The sequence below is a fragment of the Tursiops truncatus genome, chromosome 14, assembly GCF_011762595.2.
Source record: "Tursiops truncatus isolate mTurTru1 chromosome 14, mTurTru1.mat.Y, whole genome shotgun sequence".
Classification (NCBI taxonomy): Eukaryota; Metazoa; Chordata; class Mammalia; order Artiodactyla; family Delphinidae; genus Tursiops; species Tursiops truncatus.
This window is the reverse complement of record NC_047047.1, coordinates 69,608,822-69,629,071: the sequence shown is the minus strand read 5'-3', so window position 1 is coordinate 69,629,071 and position 20,250 is coordinate 69,608,822. Positions and strand designations below refer to the sequence as shown.

Here is a 20,250-nt window from a genome sequence, read left to right as displayed (position 1 = left end):
AATAAAATGCCAGGTTACCTGGAACATCTCACTGATCCCTTCTCCAGTTTGAGCCGAGGTTTCGAAGTACAGGAACCCTTTGCTTTCAGCCCAAAGACGTCCTTCACTTTCATCAACACAGCGGTGCTTAGCACAGTCGATCTGAAATTAAAAGTTGGGGGCAGGGGGAGAGAAGATTCCAACCTTGTCCCACTAGCATAGGCCCAGTAGGTCTCTGTCAATCCTTTGCTGAGGCAAAAACTCTTCTTAAGTGAACCCCAGCACTAGCATATAAAATTATCAGGAACAAAAAAGATTAAAAAATTACTTATATTGAATGTGGACTGATTTTCTGTGGCGAAACCACAAGTGCCTGATACCAGCATTCTCCTTTGAGAACACTGCTGCTGCTCACCTCTGTGAAAGCTGGTTTCATCACATCTGCCACGCCTGAGGGCCATGGTCTGCCCTTCACACCTTCACACACAGTCCACATTTCACCTAATTGCTTCCCCTCCTCCAGTCAGGTCAGAGTGTTATTATTAGGCTCCACCTCTCCTGCTCAGTCACCAATATCCTCCCCAAGTATGGCACCAGTGAAAAAAAATGGATAAAAGTCCTGATATGCCAGGCTTTATTTTTTAACTGTTTTTGTTTTAGGGACCTTTGTTTTGAAAAGCTGTTGATTCCTGTATTACAGATTGCAGAATTTTTTTCTTTTTATTTATTCCCCAAAACTCAGCCACACTCTTCCCATAATGAACCTAGAAAGTTAAGCACGCCGTTTCCAAAGCAGTTACCTTGTTGGCACACACTGCAAATACAATATTTTCCATGTTTCCATGAGGTCCAAGATCTTGCTTCATTTCTGCCAGCCATGCGTCAAGGGCATCAAAGGAATCTTTCTGCCCAACATCATAGACCAGTATCACACCCTGTGTGTCCTTGTAAAACTCATTACGAACCTTTACATAAAAGAACAGGTGCACAAAATGTAGGTATTATGATTTTATAAAAGTATATCTCACAGTCATTGACTTAGCAAAGTGTGTTCTTTTGTGTATTCATAGTGTTTTCTAATTGTTACTACTGGCCTTTGGAGGGCTTTTTATAAAATCAAAGTAAAATAATAATAATTTTAAAAGTCTCTTAGTATAGAAGGACTTGTGATGGAACTGACGGCCTCCTGCCCCACCCCTCCTCACCTCCAGTTCCACTCCCCAGAGGCGATCAATCTTTCATTGTTGTTAGTAGGCCTTTAGAAGAACGCAAATTATATAGCATTCTTCTTAAGGAGAACTAGGAAGGTGAATGAATAATTTAAAAGAACTTAAGGCAAAAAATGACACAAGTATCAGCAGTAGGTACAGCCATTTATATATCACATCCCAAAGCTGGCTTCCCCCAGGATGCTAGGCAGAACCTCCCTATGACTCTTGGGTCTCTATAGCAACTCTAGAACTCCAAACTCTGAGTGTCTGTGTGATGCAGTGGAAAAGAGCATGGGCTCTGGAGTCAGATCTGGGTTTACACTTACTTACTAGTTGTGTGATCTTGGGCAAGTCACATAACCTCTCTGCATCTCAGTTTCCTCATCTGTAAAATGGGGATAACACTACTTACTTCACAGGGTTATTATGAGGATTAAATGAGATAATGAAGGCAGAGCACCTAAATAGTGCCTGGAAAACAATGTGTATCAGTACCTTCTCCTTTCCTTCCTTGCATTCATTCTGACTGTCCTCCTTTGATGTTCTTATTAAAAATGGCAACTGAGGACTTCCCTGGTGGTGCAGTGGTTAAGAAGCCGCCTGCCAATGCAGGGGACATGGGTTCGAGCCCTGGTCCGGGAAGATCCCACATGCCGTGGAGCAACTAAGCCCGTGTGCCACAACTACTGAGCCTGTGTTTCTACAGCCCACATGCCACAACTGAAGCGCGCGTGCCCTGAGCCTGTACTCCACAACAAGAGAAGCCACCACAATGAGAAGCCCATGCACTGCAACGAAGAGTAGCCCCCGCTCGCCGCAACTAGAGAAAGCCCGCGCACAGCAACGAAGACCCAACGCAGCCAAAAATAAATAAACAAATAAATAAATAAATGTTCCTTTTAAAAAAAAAAGGCAACTGACCTCTGGGGCATATCTTCAATTCTGGGAAGAGGCAACATGAAGTACAGGGCGCAATAAAGTGGTAGAGGCGCTAACGTGACAGGTTAGGCAGATAAGGAACAACACTGACAGACTGGGGTTTTCAGGCCAAAATTCCAGTAAGAATCCTGACAGAGGCCATGTATTATATGTTCTTTTCAGAAAATTCCAGTAAGTACTCAGACTCACGCTGGATATGTAGTAAGAATGAAGACATCTCTCACACATCTGGCATGAAGTGTCTATAGGTTTCTGAGCATAGAGAGACACCTGGACCAAGAATGTAAGTGCCTCTTAATTTATATAAACATAGAAAGCTATCCCCTAAAATCAAAACCAACAAAATTGGAACGAATTTAATGTGATGAAGACCAGGAAGGTGTCTTCTACCCTCAGTACTCATGGCCATTAGCCCTCCTGCAGGAGTTAAATAGAGTTTTCCCTTCTGTCTAGAAACTCCTGCTGCCTGGGCTCCCACACACCACATTCTCCTGGTTCTTAACTGATCTCTCTCCCACCGACTCCTCTTCTCTCCATTGCTCCCACTCCAGTCTGCCTCCACAATTCCAAACCCTGTCCTGGGCCCTCGTCCCTTCTTTGTTATCCTTCCTCCCAACTCAGCAAAATCAACCACTTGCGCGGTTTCAACTGTGAGAACCTCCAAGCTGAGTCCTTTCATCAGCTTCTAGACCCACATTTCCAATGAGCTCTAGACTTCCAGCTGAATGTCCTGTTGGAAACTCAGATTCCATCTGCACAACAGGAAACCCTCCAATTCATTCCTTCCTAAACTTTTCCTTCTCTTGAACTTCTAATGAAAGCAGCACACCCTTGCTGAACCACTCAGGTTGAAAGCCTGGTGTTAGCCTCTGCTGCTCTTCTGTTCCTTTGCCCAGCAGATTCAAACAGTTCTGTAGAAGCCGCCTCTGCCATGCTTCTTGCACTGTCACTTCCTTTCCATTTTCATTGCCAACATTATCTCTTGACTGCACAACTGCAAGAGTCTTCTAAGCAATCTCCCTAGCAACGTTATATATTGTGCATATGTATCTTTTTAAAGCCCCGGCTCAAAAATTCTTTATTGTTTCCCTACTGCCCACCCTCCAAAGTTCAAACTCTTTTAATTGATATTAACAGTGTCTGATCAGTCCTCCACCAACTTCCCAGCTTGATCCCCCTCCTGTTCCCTGTACTTCAAACTGGATAATCTCTCATTCCCCAAACCTGTCCTACACCTTCCTAACTCCACCTGGAAATGGATACCTCTTCATCTTTCATTTTCTAAGATCTAGCTATAATGCTGTATCTTTCATGTAGCTTCTTCTTCCCCCTTTCTCACCATCTAATCCCCTCCACCTGCAAAACAGAATGCAATCTCTACGTCCCCTGGAATACCACAGCATTCCGTACTTCTAATAGCACTCATGTCACTTCCTGTCTAGTTTCATAGTTAGTAGCATATCCAGCTGTCTTCCCCACTAGACTGTAAGCGACATGAAGGAACATATCTTTGTGTCACCCCCTGGGCCTAGCAGGTATAAGTATTTGTATAATCAAATGGCTGAATGTGCTATAGTAGAGAACAAAAGTAGAGGCCAAAAGGGAAAAGAATTCCAAAATCAGATCATGCTGTTCAGAGGGAGATTTGTGTGTAAAAAGAGAATTAAATGAGCTCAATGGATTTCTCTTTCAAGGGACTCAAGTTCAAATCTGGGTTCGGCAACTAGCTGTCATCTTGAGTAAGTGACTTTATTACCTCAAGCCTTAGTTTCTGTAAAATGGAAAGGTCAAAGTTGATGCCTCAGTGGTCCCTAGAGTTCCATGATTCTTACCTCCCCAAACAGCTTTCTACTGTAGTCCTGGCAGACTTGCCGCATCCGAAGTTTAATTAAATAGGATGCTAAGGGAACTGGAATTATTTAATTTTAAAGCAGAGATGGCAAACTTTCTAGCTTGTAGGTTAGAGAGAGTTGTTAGTTTAATATCACTCAGGCCTCAGAAAGTTTTAATAGACGCACTAACTCATCCCAATAAACCCCAGAATTCAGCTGTGTGCACCAGTGGAAGCAAGACTCGTGGTAAAATACAGGCCATCATTCTCTTGGGAGTCCCCTCGCTGACAATTTCCTCCGAGATTGCTATCTGACACACTAAGCAGACTGTCTTTTCTCAGCAGGCCCTTTGGGTAAAACTGTCAAACGGACTGGTGACAATGGAAGCTTCAATGGAGGACAGACACTAAGGATTTGAGGAAGCCAGGGACCTTGAGAATCACTGTGGATGCCTCACTAGGTGTGTGCTGGGCACAGGTGTACTCTGGTCAGTTTAGGGCTTAGAAAGAAGATGATGGCTTTGGTCTCGTCAAATAGGAGGGTTTGAGCTACAGACAGCAAATACTTGACCAAAAAGGAGAGATCAAGGCTATTTTGGAGAAAAGGTACTTCAGAAGTGGTGATTTCAAGGTGCTTCTATTAATTATACTTCTGTTTTTGTGAGCTGCTAAAAAATAGCTATTGCAATTTTGGGTTGCATTAATAAGAGTCTAGTGTCTAATGATAGAAGTAACAGAACGCTCAGTCTTTTTCACTAGTTAGACAATATCTGGAATGTTGTGTTCAGTTCTCAGCTCCCTATCAGCTACCTAGAGGTTATCCACACAGGATGCTGATTGGTCTAGCTGTGGCAGGAATAAAAAATGTTTTACCTGGAAAGGTGCAGATTAACAAATATTAGGAAGGTTCTCTTGTAGAAGCACAGACTCAGGCTATGTTGCCTCAAAAACAAGGCCAGAATCAGTAGCAAATTCATAGGAAGGCAGCCTTCATAACAGAGAAGTTGTTAATGTAGAGTTTTTAACTCTGTAAAAGATTAACTCATGAAGTAGTGAGACCCTATCATTAGACATACTCATTCTCCAAACTTAACAGTCTGCACCACTCAAAACTGTCCTGTGTATTATACTGTCCCTGGATTCCCACCAACCTACATAACTCTTACTTCTCCATCAAGACTCAGTTTAAATGTTGCTTCCTTCAACAGGATTTCCTGACCTTCCAGACAAGCTAGGTGTGGGTATTAAATGCTCCCAAGCATTCTGTCCTTTGTTTACTATGTGTCTTCTCTGACATAATTATGTGTCATGAAAACTGGGGCTGTGTATTTTCAGTGTGCAGCATAGAAACTGGCATACTGTTATCTGGTGAATGAATGATGGCCATCAATCAGGGATGCTACAGAAAGAAATCCTACAATGACAGAAGTCTGGACCACATAATTCTCAGGCATCTTCTAACTTTCCACTTACATGACTTTGGTGTAATCTAAGGTTTATGTTAGCATTTCTGGTAGTTAGAATCTATGTCAAACTTTGGTCACCTAGAGCCTCCATTCCTTTTTCACTGACAATATTCTACACTTGTAAAATTGATTTAATCCCCTGTAAGGCTTCACATTTGAAAGGAATTCATTTAACCTAAATATTTGGGTATATTCACAAGATGGAAGATTATATAGCCATTAAAAGTGACGTTTCCTGTGGGAAGATGGAGTACATGTGCTTTTCCCTATGCCTTCCGCTAAGTACAAGTAAAAATCCAGGATGCTATATATATAAAACATACAGAGACTTCCCTGGCGGTCCAGTGGTTAAGACTCCACACTTCCACTGCAGGGAGCACAGGTTCAATCCCTGCTCGGGGAACTAAGATCCCGCATGCCACATGGCACGGCCAAAAGAAACCAAAGAAAAAACCCCAAAAAACAAAAGAAACAAAAAGAAGATTCTGGAAGGTGGGAAGAAGAAGGCAGACAAGCTGGGTACCTCAGGACCTGAGGAATGACACAGCAGTGAGTTCCCTGGGTTTTCTTTTGCCTCATGTATCCAAACCTTAGAGCAGAAGTACAACCTGGAAATGCCAATGGGTACAGACCAATAAAAAGCCTAACAAAAGCCTGCTCTCTTTAGTGAAGGATCAGGAAAAATGATAACCACTCTTCTTCAGCCTGACACCTCAGAAAAGCTCTGTCTCACCACTCCCACCCACTTAAGCAAAGGCTGAGTGGAAATTTTAGAAAAATAAATTACTGAAAAATAGAATGAATGAAATAAAAAGCCTAGTATTACAGTTGGGCTGAAGAGCAGAATGGAGGAGACAGTGGAAAGAATCAGTGAAATGGAAGGCAAAACAATAATGACCTAATCTGAACAACGGAGAGAAAATAAACTAAAATAAGGAAAGAAAAGAAAAAGAAAAAAAGAAAAAAAACAGAGACTCACGGACCTGTGAGACTATAAGATCAGAGTCCTGGAAGGAGAGGAGAAACATGGTGGGGCTGAAAAGTACTTAGAGAAATAATGGATGAAAACTTCCCAAATTTGGCAGGAGGCATAAACCTACAGATTCAAGCTGAGAAAACCCCAAACAGGAAAAACTCAAAGAAATCCATGCCAAAAGACATAATTAAACCTGTAAAAATTAAAGACAAAGGAAAAATATCATGAAAGCGGTCAGAGAAAAAAATGACACCTCTCTGAACCTAAATAAGTTAACCTTCCCAATAAATATCCCATTCCTCAGAAACCCCACTTCTTCCCTGAGAGTGGTGAAATTACAGGGGATTAAGAGGCTCAGTGAGTACAAGAGGTGGCCTCAAAACCGCAAATGATAAGGAAATCTAAGTAGAGAAGAGGAATATTATCATAAGAGGAGAAATGATTCTCATATAACATGAAATAACTTTGCATGGTGCTCAAGAGAAATTAGAGAAAACAGCAAAGTAGGAAGTTTTCTGTGATATGTACTATTTTCCCATGAGATACAATGTTTAAAAAACTGCTCTTTCTTAAATGCAGAGTTGAAACAATTTTACGGCAGGAATTTCTAAGTTTAAGATGAAATGGACCTGATCTCATATAAAAAAGTATTGACAATGTTAAAAAAAAAATGGGGGAAAAAAACATTTCAAATGACAGCAGATTTTTCATCAGAAACCATGAGGCCAGAGGAAAGAAGCACACTATTTTTCAAGTGTTGAAAAAAAAGAAAAATTGTAGCCGAGAAAATTGTAACAGAGCAAGACACTATGGGGACTTTTCAGGACAGACCCCTCCCCCATATCCTCTGCTGTACCTCCTCTCTGAAGTACCTAGATAATAGTATCTGATGCACACTTCCTGACTTGTTTTACAGATGCTAAAACCACCAATGGAAGAAATTAATTACTTGATGATCATGAGCACAAAGGCCCCCAGACCTACTGGTGCCGAAGGATTGATAATGTTAATTCCTATTATTCTGCCCTGTTATCCCACCATCAACCAATCAGAGAATTGTGCACAAGCTGATAACATACCCTGTGCGGGGGGGTTGGAGGGGGGCGCCCTTGCTTTTAAAAATGCTTTGCTGAAATCCTTCGGGGAGTTCGGGGTTTCTTTTTCCAGCATTAGCTGTCCGGGACTACCTGCTTGGCACCCTGCAATAACTGCTGTACTTTCCTTCACCACAACCTATTGTCAGTAGAATTGGATTTACTGCGCACAGGCGAGTGGACCCAAGTTTGGTTTGGTAACAATATCAAACCAGAATCCCATAACCTGCAAAAAAAAAATTCTCCAGGGCCAAAGGATAAATCAAAACATTCTTAATCAAGGAAAACTAAGAGAATCTGTTGCCAGCAGACCTACACTAAAAGAATGGCTAAAGGAGTCCTCCACACAGAAAGGAAATGATAAAAGAAGGAACCCTGGAACATAACAAAGGATGAAAGAACAGAGTAAGTAAAAATACAGGTGAATTCAATATGCTTTCCTTCTCTCTTAAGTTCTCTAAATTATGTTTGACAGTTAAGCAAAAATTAAACACTGTTGTGCTTCTAATATACTTAGAGAAAATATTTAAGACAATTATATTATAAATGGGAGAGGATAAAAGGGCGTAAAAGAAGGAAAAGTTTCTACACTCCACTCAAACTGTTAAAGTAACACCACCAGTAGCCTGTGATAACTTATATAATAACTAGAGTATCCACTAATAAAGCTATGCAGAAAGATTTACTCAAAAACACTATAGAGGGGCTTCCCTGGTAGCACAGTGGTTAAGAATCCACCTGCCAATGCAGGGAACATGGGTTCAATGCCTGGTCCAGGAAGATCCCACATGCCGTGGAGCAGCTAACCCACGAGCCGCAACTACTGAAGCCCATGTGCCTAGAGCCCGTGCTCCACAACAAGAGAAGCCACCGCAATGAGAAGTCCACACACCGCAACGAAGAGTAGCCCCCACTCGCCACAACTAGAGAAAGCCTGCGCGCGGCAACAAAGACCCAATGCAGCCAAAAATAAAATAAAATAAATAAATTTATTTAAAAAACACCTGACAAATCAAAATGGAATTCAAAAAATGTTCAAGTAACCCACAGGAAGGCAGGAAAAAGAAAACAGAAATGAAAAATGGAAAACAAGGGCTTCCCTGGTGGCACAGTGGTTAAGAATCCACCTGCCAATGCAGGGGACAGGTTTGAGCCCTGGTCCGGGAAGATCCCACATGCCACAGAGCAACTAAGCCTGTGCACCACAACTACTGAGCCTGCGCTCTAGAGCTCACAAGCCACAACTACTGAGCCCACGTGCCACAACTACTGAGCCCACGTGCCACAACAACTGAAGCCCGCGTGTCTAGAGCCCGTGTTCCACAACAGGAGAAGCCACCACAATGAGAAGCCCATGCACCGCAACGAAGAGTAGCCCCCGCTCATCACAACTAGAGAAAGCCCGCGGGCAGCAACAAAGACCCAAAGCAGCCAAAAATAAATAAATAAATTCATTTTTTAAAAAAATGGAAAACAAACAAACAAAAATAATAAACTTAAACGCTCACATATCAATAACTACATAAGAGTAGGTGATCTAAGGACAGAAATTGGCATAATACATTAAAAAACATGATTGAACTATGTATTGTCTTATCATTTCAGATATAATGATATAAGCAGGCTGAAAGTGCAAGGATAGAAAAAGATGTATCATGCAAATATTAATCAAAGGAAAGCAGAAATGTCTATATTAATATCAGATAAAACAGACATTAGAAAGAAAATTACCAGAGACACAGGGGGGACAGGATATAATAATAAAATTATATAATGAAGGCATAGCAATCCTAAATGTATATGCACCAAACAAGAGAGCTGCAAAATATGTGAAGCAAAAATCAATAGAACTAAAAGGAGAAACAGACAAATCCACAATTAATGTTGGAAACTTCAAAACCCCTCTTTTAGCAACTGACAGAACTAAACAGAAAATCAGCAAGGATATAAAAGTACTCAACAACACCACTGACCAACAGGCTCTAATAAGTATTTATAGAACACTTTATCCAACAGTAGCAGAATATACATTCTTTTCAAGCACCCATGTAACATATACCAAGATAGACCACGTCCTGGGCCATGAAAAAGAAACCTCAACAAATTTTTAAAAACTGAAATCATATAGTGTGTTCTCTGATCACAATGAAATCAAACTAGAAATCAATAACAGAAAGATAACAGGAAAATTTCTAACACTTGGAAACTAAGCAACACACTTCTAAATAATCCACAGGCCAAACAGAAAATCTCAAGGGAAATTTTTAAAAAAAGCTGAATGAATGAGATGAAAATGAAAATACAACATATCAAAATTTGTGGGATACAGCTACGTAGTACTGAGAGGGGAATTTATAATACTAAATGCATACATTAGAAAAGAAAGTCTCAAATCCATAATCTAAGCTCCCACCTCAAGAACCTAGAACAAGAAGAGTAGAATAAACCCAAAGCAAGCAGAAGGGAGGAAATAAATGAAAAACCCAAGGAAGGAAAAACAAAAGATAAAGGCCATGAGATTGATTTTGAGACTACTTAGGACTGATAAGCAGATGAAAGTAAACCAAGTGAGGCTGCTTTCGCTTCTTCTGGGGAGAGAGCACACATGACTGAGGAGTGCACTGGAAAATCGCTCTAGAACACTGCTACAAAGGGTTCATTTCTGAATTCCTAAGTTCCTGTACCTATGTAATTATCTTTTCACATTCTGGGCTAAGGCACAAAGTAAAAAGCAACAGTCCTTTGAAGGTTAAAATATCTTATCTAAGTGTTTGAAACATTAGCAACAAAATTTCCTACCACTATTTAAGGGGACAGCACAGAAGACCAACAGATATCCATTAAGGTAAAGCTCCGAAGGGAAGCCACAAACACCAGCTAAATTTACCTATTTTTACACATGACTTGAATACTGATTGTTCGGTAATTCGGGATCTTTCCTTCAACCCACTGACAATACTGGATATAGGTTTTCTCAAAAAGTCTTTCTTACCTCGTAGAAGAAGGGATGTCCAGCCATATCGAAGATGTTAACTTTGATTTCTCTGTCTCTGACTTGTACCCTGAAATGTTCAAATGCAAACAATCCCAAAGAAGGTCGTGGCTTCTGTATTCATGTTAATATCATTTATGTCGCTTATGAATTTCAAAAGGTTATGTGTATGAAATTTAAAAGAGGTACTTTCTTAGTGCCTCTTCTTGATTCCAGATAATCTTTACAACAGGAGCCACAACCTGGCAGGTGGCTCCTGTTTTAAGAACCCTGAACTCACTTGGAATAAACACCCTCATTTAGCCTCACCTTACCTCGACACTTCAGTCCACACCCCGTAACAAACAAATAGTAGCTACTACTGTGGTGCTAAAAAAAAAAATGGATTAGGGACAGTAGGAGCAAGATGAAGGAAAACAAAATGTTTTACTTCACTTAGTAAGACATCGTAATTACTACTGGTTATGCTTGGTTACCATGCAGTACAATAAATAGTATAAAATAAACAGTATAAAGATGTATATTATTAATGTTGATTGTTTAATTTTCCTATGCCCTTCATCTGAGCAAGAACAATAGTCAATTTGTTTTCAGAAATTTTGAAATACAGAAGAGAACAAAAAGGGAAGTAACAACCATTCATGTTAGAATTAACTACTGTTAACATCACAGTATACTTGCTTCCAGTCCTTTTATTTTTTTAAAGAAAAATCACTATTACTGTTTCTATAGCAAAGGCGGCTGGTTGGGGATGGCTGACGGAGTAACGGGGCAGGCCGCGGGACCCTCGAAGGATTGTGCGTGACTGCAGGCAGCCTCCTTTGGGAGGCCGTTTCCATTCTTTTTTCACCTCGGTCCCCACCCCAGGACTCTGGGCCTCGTTTTCTTATCTGGAAAGAAGGGTGTGGAGTCGTCTCCCCGCCCACACTCAGTGGTGTTAGGGCAAACCGAGGGCAAGCTCCCCAGCAAAGGTGCTGACCTGGCATGCGGTCCCTGTGGCTCCTGTGTGGCCCCATTTCTGCCCTCTGGAGCAGCAGAGCCCACGCACCAGATGTTACAGAACCTCCCTATCTTGGCTGCCCATCTCTGCAAATATGTGACCAGACTAGAATGGTCAACCCCAGGAGAGGCTGGACACAGAAGGCACTGCCCTGCCTTTGAGAAACCTGGAACAACTGGGGGAGACACAGCTGTGTAGGTAAAGAATACCTGGATGGCAGAGGAGACAAGATTCTGTAGATAAACCCCACACTCACATCTGCACCCAACCAGGAGAGCAGAGGAGTGACTGGTCTCCACCATGGGGCCAAGGGCTGCCACCTTCCCTCCTCCTCCTTCTTTAGGACAGCTTTACTTTAGTATAATTGATGTACAGTAAGCTGCGCATGTTTAAAGTATATAATTTGATGAGTTTGACATATGTCTGCGCCTGTGAAGCCATCACCACAGTCAAGACAATGAACATATCACTCATTTCCTTGGGCCCCTTTGAAACCCCTCCTTCCTGCCCTTCCTGCCCTACTTAGCCAACCACTGATCTGCTATCAGTCACTATTAGGTCAGTTTACTTTTTCTAGAATTGGATATATGTGGAATCATACCATGTGTTCACTTTTTTGTCTACCTTCGTTTACTCAACATTATTATTTTAGGGTTTATCTATGTTGCTGCATATATGAATAGCTTGTTCCTTTTGTTGCTGAGTAGTATTCCATCATATGAATATGCCACAGTTTGTTTATCCATTAATCTGTTGATGGACAGTTGAGTTGTTTCTAACTTGGCGCTACTAGAAATATAGCTTCTATGAATGTTCACATACAAAAAAAAATTAAAATCACTATTGGAAAATGAATGAATGAAACTTCATAAATAATTCAAACACTAAAGAAAAGTAGAAAGATGAAAGTTTAAAAGTTATCCCAAATCCTACCACCCAGAAGAAAAACCTTCATTAATATAGATGAACATTACTGTAGACTTCTTTGTGTACATAGATAAGACTGATAGACATAAATATTTTTATAAAATTGGGATTATATTAATTTAAAAGCGTAAAATTTACATTTCACTGAATTTAACAAAAGAAAAAAAAAAGAAACTGATGTAAACTGGGAGGAATTATTGAGCTTTAAATATAAATGCTCTTTACTACAGAAACAGTATTTCCTAAAAACATTCCTGTAAGGTTAAAAATGGAGATTATTAGCAATAAATTAACAGATTAAAGTTATGTTTTTTTAAGTAGCATGTTTCAGTTTAGACAGCATTGATAAGAGTCCCTCCCATGGACTACAAGGACAGCAGCACCTGCTCCCACTGTTTCTATGCTACCTCCTGGCTTATTTATGATTATTGTTCCCTGTCCAAGTTTATAATATCCTCTATTACTTTTTTTTCACTTTTTTTTCTACTTTCTTTTCTGAAACCATAATTCCTACAGTTGTTTTATATTACTTGTATATTTCAATCAAACTAACTACTAATCATCATGATTTCTTCATTCCTGAATTCTCTGCCATATTTCATCAATTCTAAGATGCAAATTTGTTTTCATTTTAACATCTGTGAAATCAGGATCCATCTTACAAAAGACAGTGTGAGAACAGCAAAACAAAACAACAACAGAGTTTGAGAGCATCTGCATTAGATCTCGTGTAACAATTTATATTAGAAAGTTTTGCCAGATAGCAGCTGAGAAGGGATGGAACTGAAGTTTATAAAATCAGGAAGTAACACAAATGTGTTCACAAATTGCAACTCAAAAGAGGTCAATTTAATTCAGAAGTCTGACAGAGGAAATTACCTTAAGAAAAATGGTAATTCATTACCTCAAGCCAGTGCTTGCTTTCCTAAATTGTGGCCTGAAGACCACCTGCATCATTATATGGAAATATGGGGAGGGTGTTTAAAATGTAGTCCTGTGCCCCACCTCAGATCCCGTGAATCAAAATCTTAGTGGGTGGGTCTTAGGAATATTCATTTTCACAAACTCTACAACTAATTCTTAAGTATACTGAAATCTGAAGGATGGAGTGGGAATCTATTTTTGTTTTGTTTTGTTTTTTAACATTTTTATTGGAATATAATTGCTTTACAATGGTGTGTTAGTTTCTGCTTTATAACAAAGTGAATCAGCTATACATATACGAATCTATTGTTTTGACTGCCCAAAAGAGTACCCTCCTTCTCCCAACTGTGGTTTAAATGGGTTCTTCCATCTTCTTTTTTGATGCCACTCTGCTGGCCACAGCTAACTGAGCTGGGGAAAGGCACCTATCTCCACCTGGACAATCAAAACCTTACCTGGTATTTTTTAAATTTGTGATTAGTTTTGGTAAACTTGAGAGCTACCAGCAGCTGTGGAGAAGGAGCCAAAAGGTAGAGAGAGATACGTCATGAAAGGACCAGGTTATATTCTCTCCCTGGTTCCAGCTATCTCTGAGACCCAGCTACATCCTTATAATTGGATTATGTGAATTGATTTTTTTTTTGGCTTGAGTTGGGTTTCTGTCAATCATATTCTCCTCCTCACCATAAGACAAAAAATAAAAATAAAAAATCAACCAGAAACAATACAGTCAGCCTTACGGAAGGCTCTGTATCCATGGATTCGACTAAACTTGGATCAAAAATATTCAGAAAAAAATTCCAGAAAGTTCTAAAAAGCAAAACTTGAATTTGCCACAAGGTGGCAACTATATATTTACATAGCATTAACACTGTATTTAAAACTATTTATTGATATATTGTATTAGGTATTATAGAGATGATTTAAAGTATTGAGAGGATGTGCATAGGTTACATGCAAATACTACACTATTTTATATAAGGGACTTGAACATCTGCAGATTTTGGTATCCACAGGGGATCCTGGAACCAACATCCCTTGGATATTGAGAGATGACTGTAGTCTGTTGAATAAACCACAGTTCTAGGGCATAACATGATAACTCTTATTTCTTAAATGAATAAATTAGCTACTTAACATGGATTCAAAACAAAACTGCCTTGAATAGGATATCCTACCATATAACTGATGAAATCCTGTGCCCTGAAGTATAGATACACCCTACCACTTTAGTCTACCTTCTTGAATGTTGCCCTCATATTCTAATGTTGCAAACTTCCTCTTCAGATGTATCTATCTTACCTAACAATAATTATTTATTGAGTATCGACTATGTATAAGCACTGTAACAGGCACTTGGAGATAATTTATACTAATAGCCCCTTCTTAATGGAGCTTTAAATCTAGCAGGAGACATTAAACATATACAAACGATAACACAAGACAATTTATGCTAAGACCCATGAACAGCAGAGAATTTTAATATTTCTGTCATTTTCAACTAAAATGAGTCCTGACTGATAAAGGAGCTGTTCAGAAAGCTGTTCAGTTACACTTTATACCTTGAGGAGATTGACAGGCGGAGAGATGAGGGGAAAGGACATTTCAGGTGGACAGAATGAATGATGGCACTGAGATAGGAAAGTATGATGGCACAAATTCAGCATGGGTGGAGAGCAAAGTGTGTAAAAGAATGAGATAAGAGAGAAGGGAAGGGGCAGGTTGGGGTCTGAACAGTGAGCACCTGAAATTCCACCTTTGGGGATGTGCTGTCTAACCCAATTCTACTTTCCCCCAGTGTAATTTCCTGTTAATGTGACCCTATCTCCCCAAGCTCAACCCACCCTTGATTCATCTCCAAAACAATCCCCATTTATACCTAATTTTACTCTTCCCAGATCATTTTTGCTGGATTCTAATAGGATGTAAAGATCATAAAAGGAAGTTCTCTGATAGAAAATTTTCCACATAATATTTAGGCTTTTGGGAGAGAATATTTCAAAATTCTCTAAAAATATACCTGCTAACGAGACCTGCTTATATAGAAACATGCTTCCTGAAAAGCTACATCTGCCAGGCAGGCTTCGTGCAGACTTGCTCATCACCAGACCCTACACCCCACACGAAGCCTGGCAAACAGAAGGTACTCCATGATGAACAAATGATGTGATTACTACTATCTGTAAAGGTCTCATTCTTATGTGTCCCAGTTTATCTTCAGACTCTCCATTTCAAGACAGATCAGTTTAGAAGGGTTCTGAATTTCTATGTAATTTGCAAGCCCAAGGAAAGAATATATGTACTCACTTTGTGACTCCATAGTCAATTCCAATTGTTGCAAGGTATTTAGACACAAATCTTTTCTCACAGTATCGCTTTATAATACAGCTCTAAAAAGGTAAAAATACATGCTTTTAGTAAAGACACTCTGAGAACGTATACAAAATAAGCACATTTCTTCATTATGGTTTCTTCATTCACCACGAGACACAAAGCTTTTTCAAAAGCCAAAACTATAAAATAACTGAAACAAATACTAAAGGTGAAGATTTTAAAGAAAAATTATTTTAAAATTCTTCCCTTAATACCAAATATGGGTATGTTTTCAGTTTAGTGTTCAATCCTTGTTCTCTTTTCTTTTTTTTTTTTAATAAATTATTATTATTTATTTATTTATTTTTGGCTGCGTTGGGTCTTCGTTGCTGCGCGTGGGCTTTCTCTAGTTGCAGCGAGTAGGGGCTACTCTTCTTGTGGTGCGCGGTTTTCTCCTTGCGGTGGCTTCTCTTGTTGTGGAGCACGGGCTCTAGGCACGTGGGCTTCAGTAGTTGTGGCACATGGGCTCAGTAGTTGTGGCTCCCCAGCTCTAGAGCGCAGGCTCAGCAGTTGTAGCGCACGGGCTTAGCTGCTCAGCGGCATGTGGGATCTTCCCAGACCAGGGATTGAATCCATGTCCCCTGCATTGGCAGGCGGATTCTTAATCACTGAGCCACCAGAGAAGTCCTTCTCTTTTCTTCTGAAGACCTCTTCTGCTCGTATATTTTTAATAATAATACCAAAATATGTGTCTATCTTGACCTCCCTCCCCAGACCAGATCCACATCTCCAAATATCTACCAGACTAATTTCTACTTAGATGCCCCACTCACTGTTCCACAAACTCAAAATGCCCAAAAATGAACTAATCTTATACATAAACAGCGAATCCTGCTCACATCCTAGTTCTGTTCATAATATCACCATTTTCCCAATTACAGGGTATTAAATTATTAAAGTCACGTTTGATTCTGAGTCTTTCTAAATCTTCTTTTGAATGTTTCTTCCATCTTTCTCCTCACTCCAATTCCCACTGGTACCATTCTGGTTTAAGTCTTCATCATCTACTTCTGTACAACTGCAACTACAGGAAATTCTTTATTGGTCTTTATGTCCCCTTTCCCTCCCAACTTCAATCAGCACTGCATACCACTAATGTTATTTCACTTCCCTAACTCAAAAATCTTCAGTGGCTTCTCACTGCCAAGAGTTCAGCATCCAAATTCCTTTGTCCGTTATTCAAGATCCTCCATAATCTGGCCCTAATCTGTTTTTTCTGTCTAAACCCTTCAAATATAAACCCTCCATTTCTGCAAAACTCCCGGGCCTGACTTTTGTCATTACTTTTCTCTCTACTTGGAAAGAGCTTTCTCCCTTCTTTCCAAATCTTACTTATCCTTTAAGGTCCAGTGCAAACTCTGAGCTTCCAGGTTATAAGAGATCTTGCCTACATCTGAATTTCTCTAACACTTTTTATATACTATATGTGTATATAGTACATATACTATATATGTATATAAATGTATATATACATATATAATGTATTAGTTATCAGTTATTCACTGCCTTGTTATCTTTTCACATGTGCATATTTATCTTACTTCTTCAGCTAGACAGTAAACTACTTGAGGGCAAGCACCAGTATTTTACTTCTTTATATCTTATAACTTTATATCTGAGCAATTAGCTCAATGCCAATGAAAACCTGAATTAAAATGACTTGTACATTAATGGCAATCCTTAGCACTCATGAAACATAATTTACTTGAAGTGCTGGTCATGAAGCTTATTCTGCTCAAACACTTTCCTGATGAACCTCAATCTATATTAAATAGGACAGTTGCTTTAAAAAGTACTTAATAAGCTCATTGTGAACTGAAGGAAAAACTTCTTTGGAGTGAGTACTGCTAAGAGGCTATACTTTTAAAAAACACTTTATAGGTTGAAAGCACTTCTCAAATGTTTTCTCTCACAATATCCTAGAAAAATAAATACAGCCTTTTTCTAAATTATTCATGAGATTAAGGGATCTGGAAGTCCTTTAATTCCAGTACACTATTTAAACACTAGCCCTAAGTATTTAAAGAGATACACATTTAATTAATGGTATGAATAACCACTCCCTATAACCAAAGAGACAGGGTTCCTGGACCTTAGGATCTTATAAACTAAGTTAAATAACATAAATATAGAGAGACTTTTTTGCTTTCTCTATTTTCTTAAATAGATTTTTAGGTACTTTTTTAATGCAGTTCCAATTAAAATCTTAACCAATTAAAATCTTAAGTTTTGAAAAAAAATCTTAAGGTTTGAATCTTTTTTTGCCTAATAGAATTACCCTAAAATTCATATGAAAGAACAGTTATCCGAGAAGAACTAATCCAAGTATGAAAAACAGGAAAGGGGCAGGGCAGTAGAAAGAGGTGGGAATTTGTATTGACAAATATTAAAATATAGTCTGAAACTGAGAGAGTATTATACTGGCATAAGAATAGACAAGTAGGTCAGTAGAACAGAACAGAGAGCTCAGAAATAGATCCCATTATATATAAAAATTTAAAAAGTGACAAAGGTGATATTTAAAGTCAATGGGAAAAAAAAATCTATTTAGTAAAATGTTACTGGCACAATTGCATATCCATCAGGAAAAAATTTAAGTTGGGCCCTGAACTTCCCTATATACAAAAATAAATTACAGATAAATTTATGATTTAAGCATTTAAAAATAAAACAATAAAAATTTCAGAAGAAAATGTGCAATATATGTACAACCTTAGGGAAACCTTTTCAACCAAGAAAGAAAACCCAGAAACCATAAAAGACAGGCATAATCTGTATGTGTATGGCTGATTCATTTTGTTGTGCAGTGGAGGCTAACACAACATTGTAAAGCAACCATACTCCAATAAAGAAAAAAAAAAAAAAAAAAGACAGGCATAGCCAAAGCAATCTTGAAAAAAGAACAAAGCTGGAGGTATCATACCCCTTGATTTCAAGCTATACTACAAAATGACAGTAATCAAAACAGTAGGTTATTGACACAAAAACAGACACATAGATCAATGGAACAGAATAGAGAGCCCAGAAACAAACCCACACTTACATGGTCAATTAATCAATGACAAAGAGGGCAGAATATATAATGGTAAAAGACACCCCCTTCAATAAATGGTGTTGGGAAGACTGGACAGCTATATGTAAAAGAATCAACTGGACTACTTTCTCACACCATATACAAAAATAAAGTCAAATGGATTAAAGACTTAAATCTAAGTCCTGAAACCATAAAACTCCTAGAAGAAAACATAGGTAGTACACTCTTAGACATCAGTCTTAGCAAAATTTTTTTTGGATCTGTCTCCTCAGGCAAGAGAGACAAAAGTAAAAATAAACAAATGGGACTACATCAAACTAAAAAGCTTTTGCACAGCAAAGGAAACTATCAACAAAATGAAAAGGTAGCCTACTGACTGAGAGAATATTCTTGCAAACGATATATCTGATAAGGGGTTAATATTCAAAATATAGAAAGAACTCAGACAACTCAACATCAAAAAAATGAAATAGCCCAATTAAAAAATGGGCAAAGGATCTGAATAGACATTTTTCCAAAGAAGACATACAGATGGTCAACAGGCACATGAAAAAGATGCTCAGTACCACTAATCATGAGGGAAATGCAAATCAAAACCACAATGAGATATCACCTTTTATACCTGTCAGAATGTCTATCATCAAAAAGACAATAAATGACAAGTGTTAGAGAAGATGTGAAAAAAAAAGGAACCCTCGTGCAATGCTGGTGGGATTGTAAATTGGTGCAGCCACATGGAAAACAGTACGGTGGTTCCTAAAAAAAATAAAATAGAACTACCATATGATCCAGCAATTTCACTTGTGGGTATATACCTGAAGAAAACAAAAACACCAATTCGAAAAAATATATGCACCCCAATATTCACTGCAGCATTATTTACAATAGTCAAGATATGGAAGCAACCTAAGTGTCCATCCGTAGACGAATGGATAAAGAAGATGTGACATATAAAAATGGAATATTACTCAGCTATTTTAAAAAAATGAAATCTTACCACTTGTGAAAACATGAATGAATTCTAGAGGGAATTATGCTAAGTGAAATAAGTCAAAGAAAGACAACTAGCATATGATCTCACTTATATGTAGAATCTAAGAAACAAAGGAAACAAAACAGAAACAGACTCAGATACAGAGAACAAATGGGTGGTTGCCAGAGGGTACGGGGGATGGGGAAGTGAAATAGATGAATGGGATTATCAGGTACAAACCTCCACTTACAAAACGTAAGCTACTAGGATGTGTTATACAGCATAAGGAATATAGTCAATAATATTGTAATAACTTTGTATGGGGACAGCTGGTTACTAGACTTGTGGTGATCATTTCATAACGTATGCAAATGTCAAATCACTATGTAGTACACCTGGAGCTAACATAATATTATACGTCAACTATATTTCAATTTTAAAAAGATAGGCATAATTGAGTATATACAAATAATAATAAAATCAATTGTATGGTAAAATATAAAAGTTTTAAAAGACAACATACTGGGGCAA

At 38.7% G+C, this 20,250-nt stretch overlaps 1 protein-coding gene across 5 annotated transcripts in view; it reads right to left on the bottom strand.

Moving 5' to 3' along the window:
* Positions 1-20,250, bottom strand: part of DNAJC27 (DnaJ heat shock protein family (Hsp40) member C27) — a 40,857-nt gene that overhangs the window by 15,262 nt on the left and 5,345 nt on the right. For 4 of the 5 annotated variants that reach the window (XR_012325790.1, XM_004328515.4, XM_004328516.4 and 1 more), the window contains 4 exons: positions 15,647-15,729; positions 10,489-10,558; positions 780-944; positions 19-141 (listed from right to left, as the gene is read on the bottom strand). Coding sequence is in view for 4 of the 5 variants with exons in the window: in XM_004328515.4 (XP_004328563.1) it covers positions 19-141; positions 780-944; positions 10,489-10,558; positions 15,647-15,729 (441 nt within the window). In the remaining variant the exon portion in view is untranslated. The remainder of the gene's footprint in view (positions 1-18; positions 142-779; positions 945-10,488; positions 10,559-15,646; positions 15,730-20,250) is intronic. The other variant, XM_019943259.3, reaches the window with a different exon arrangement.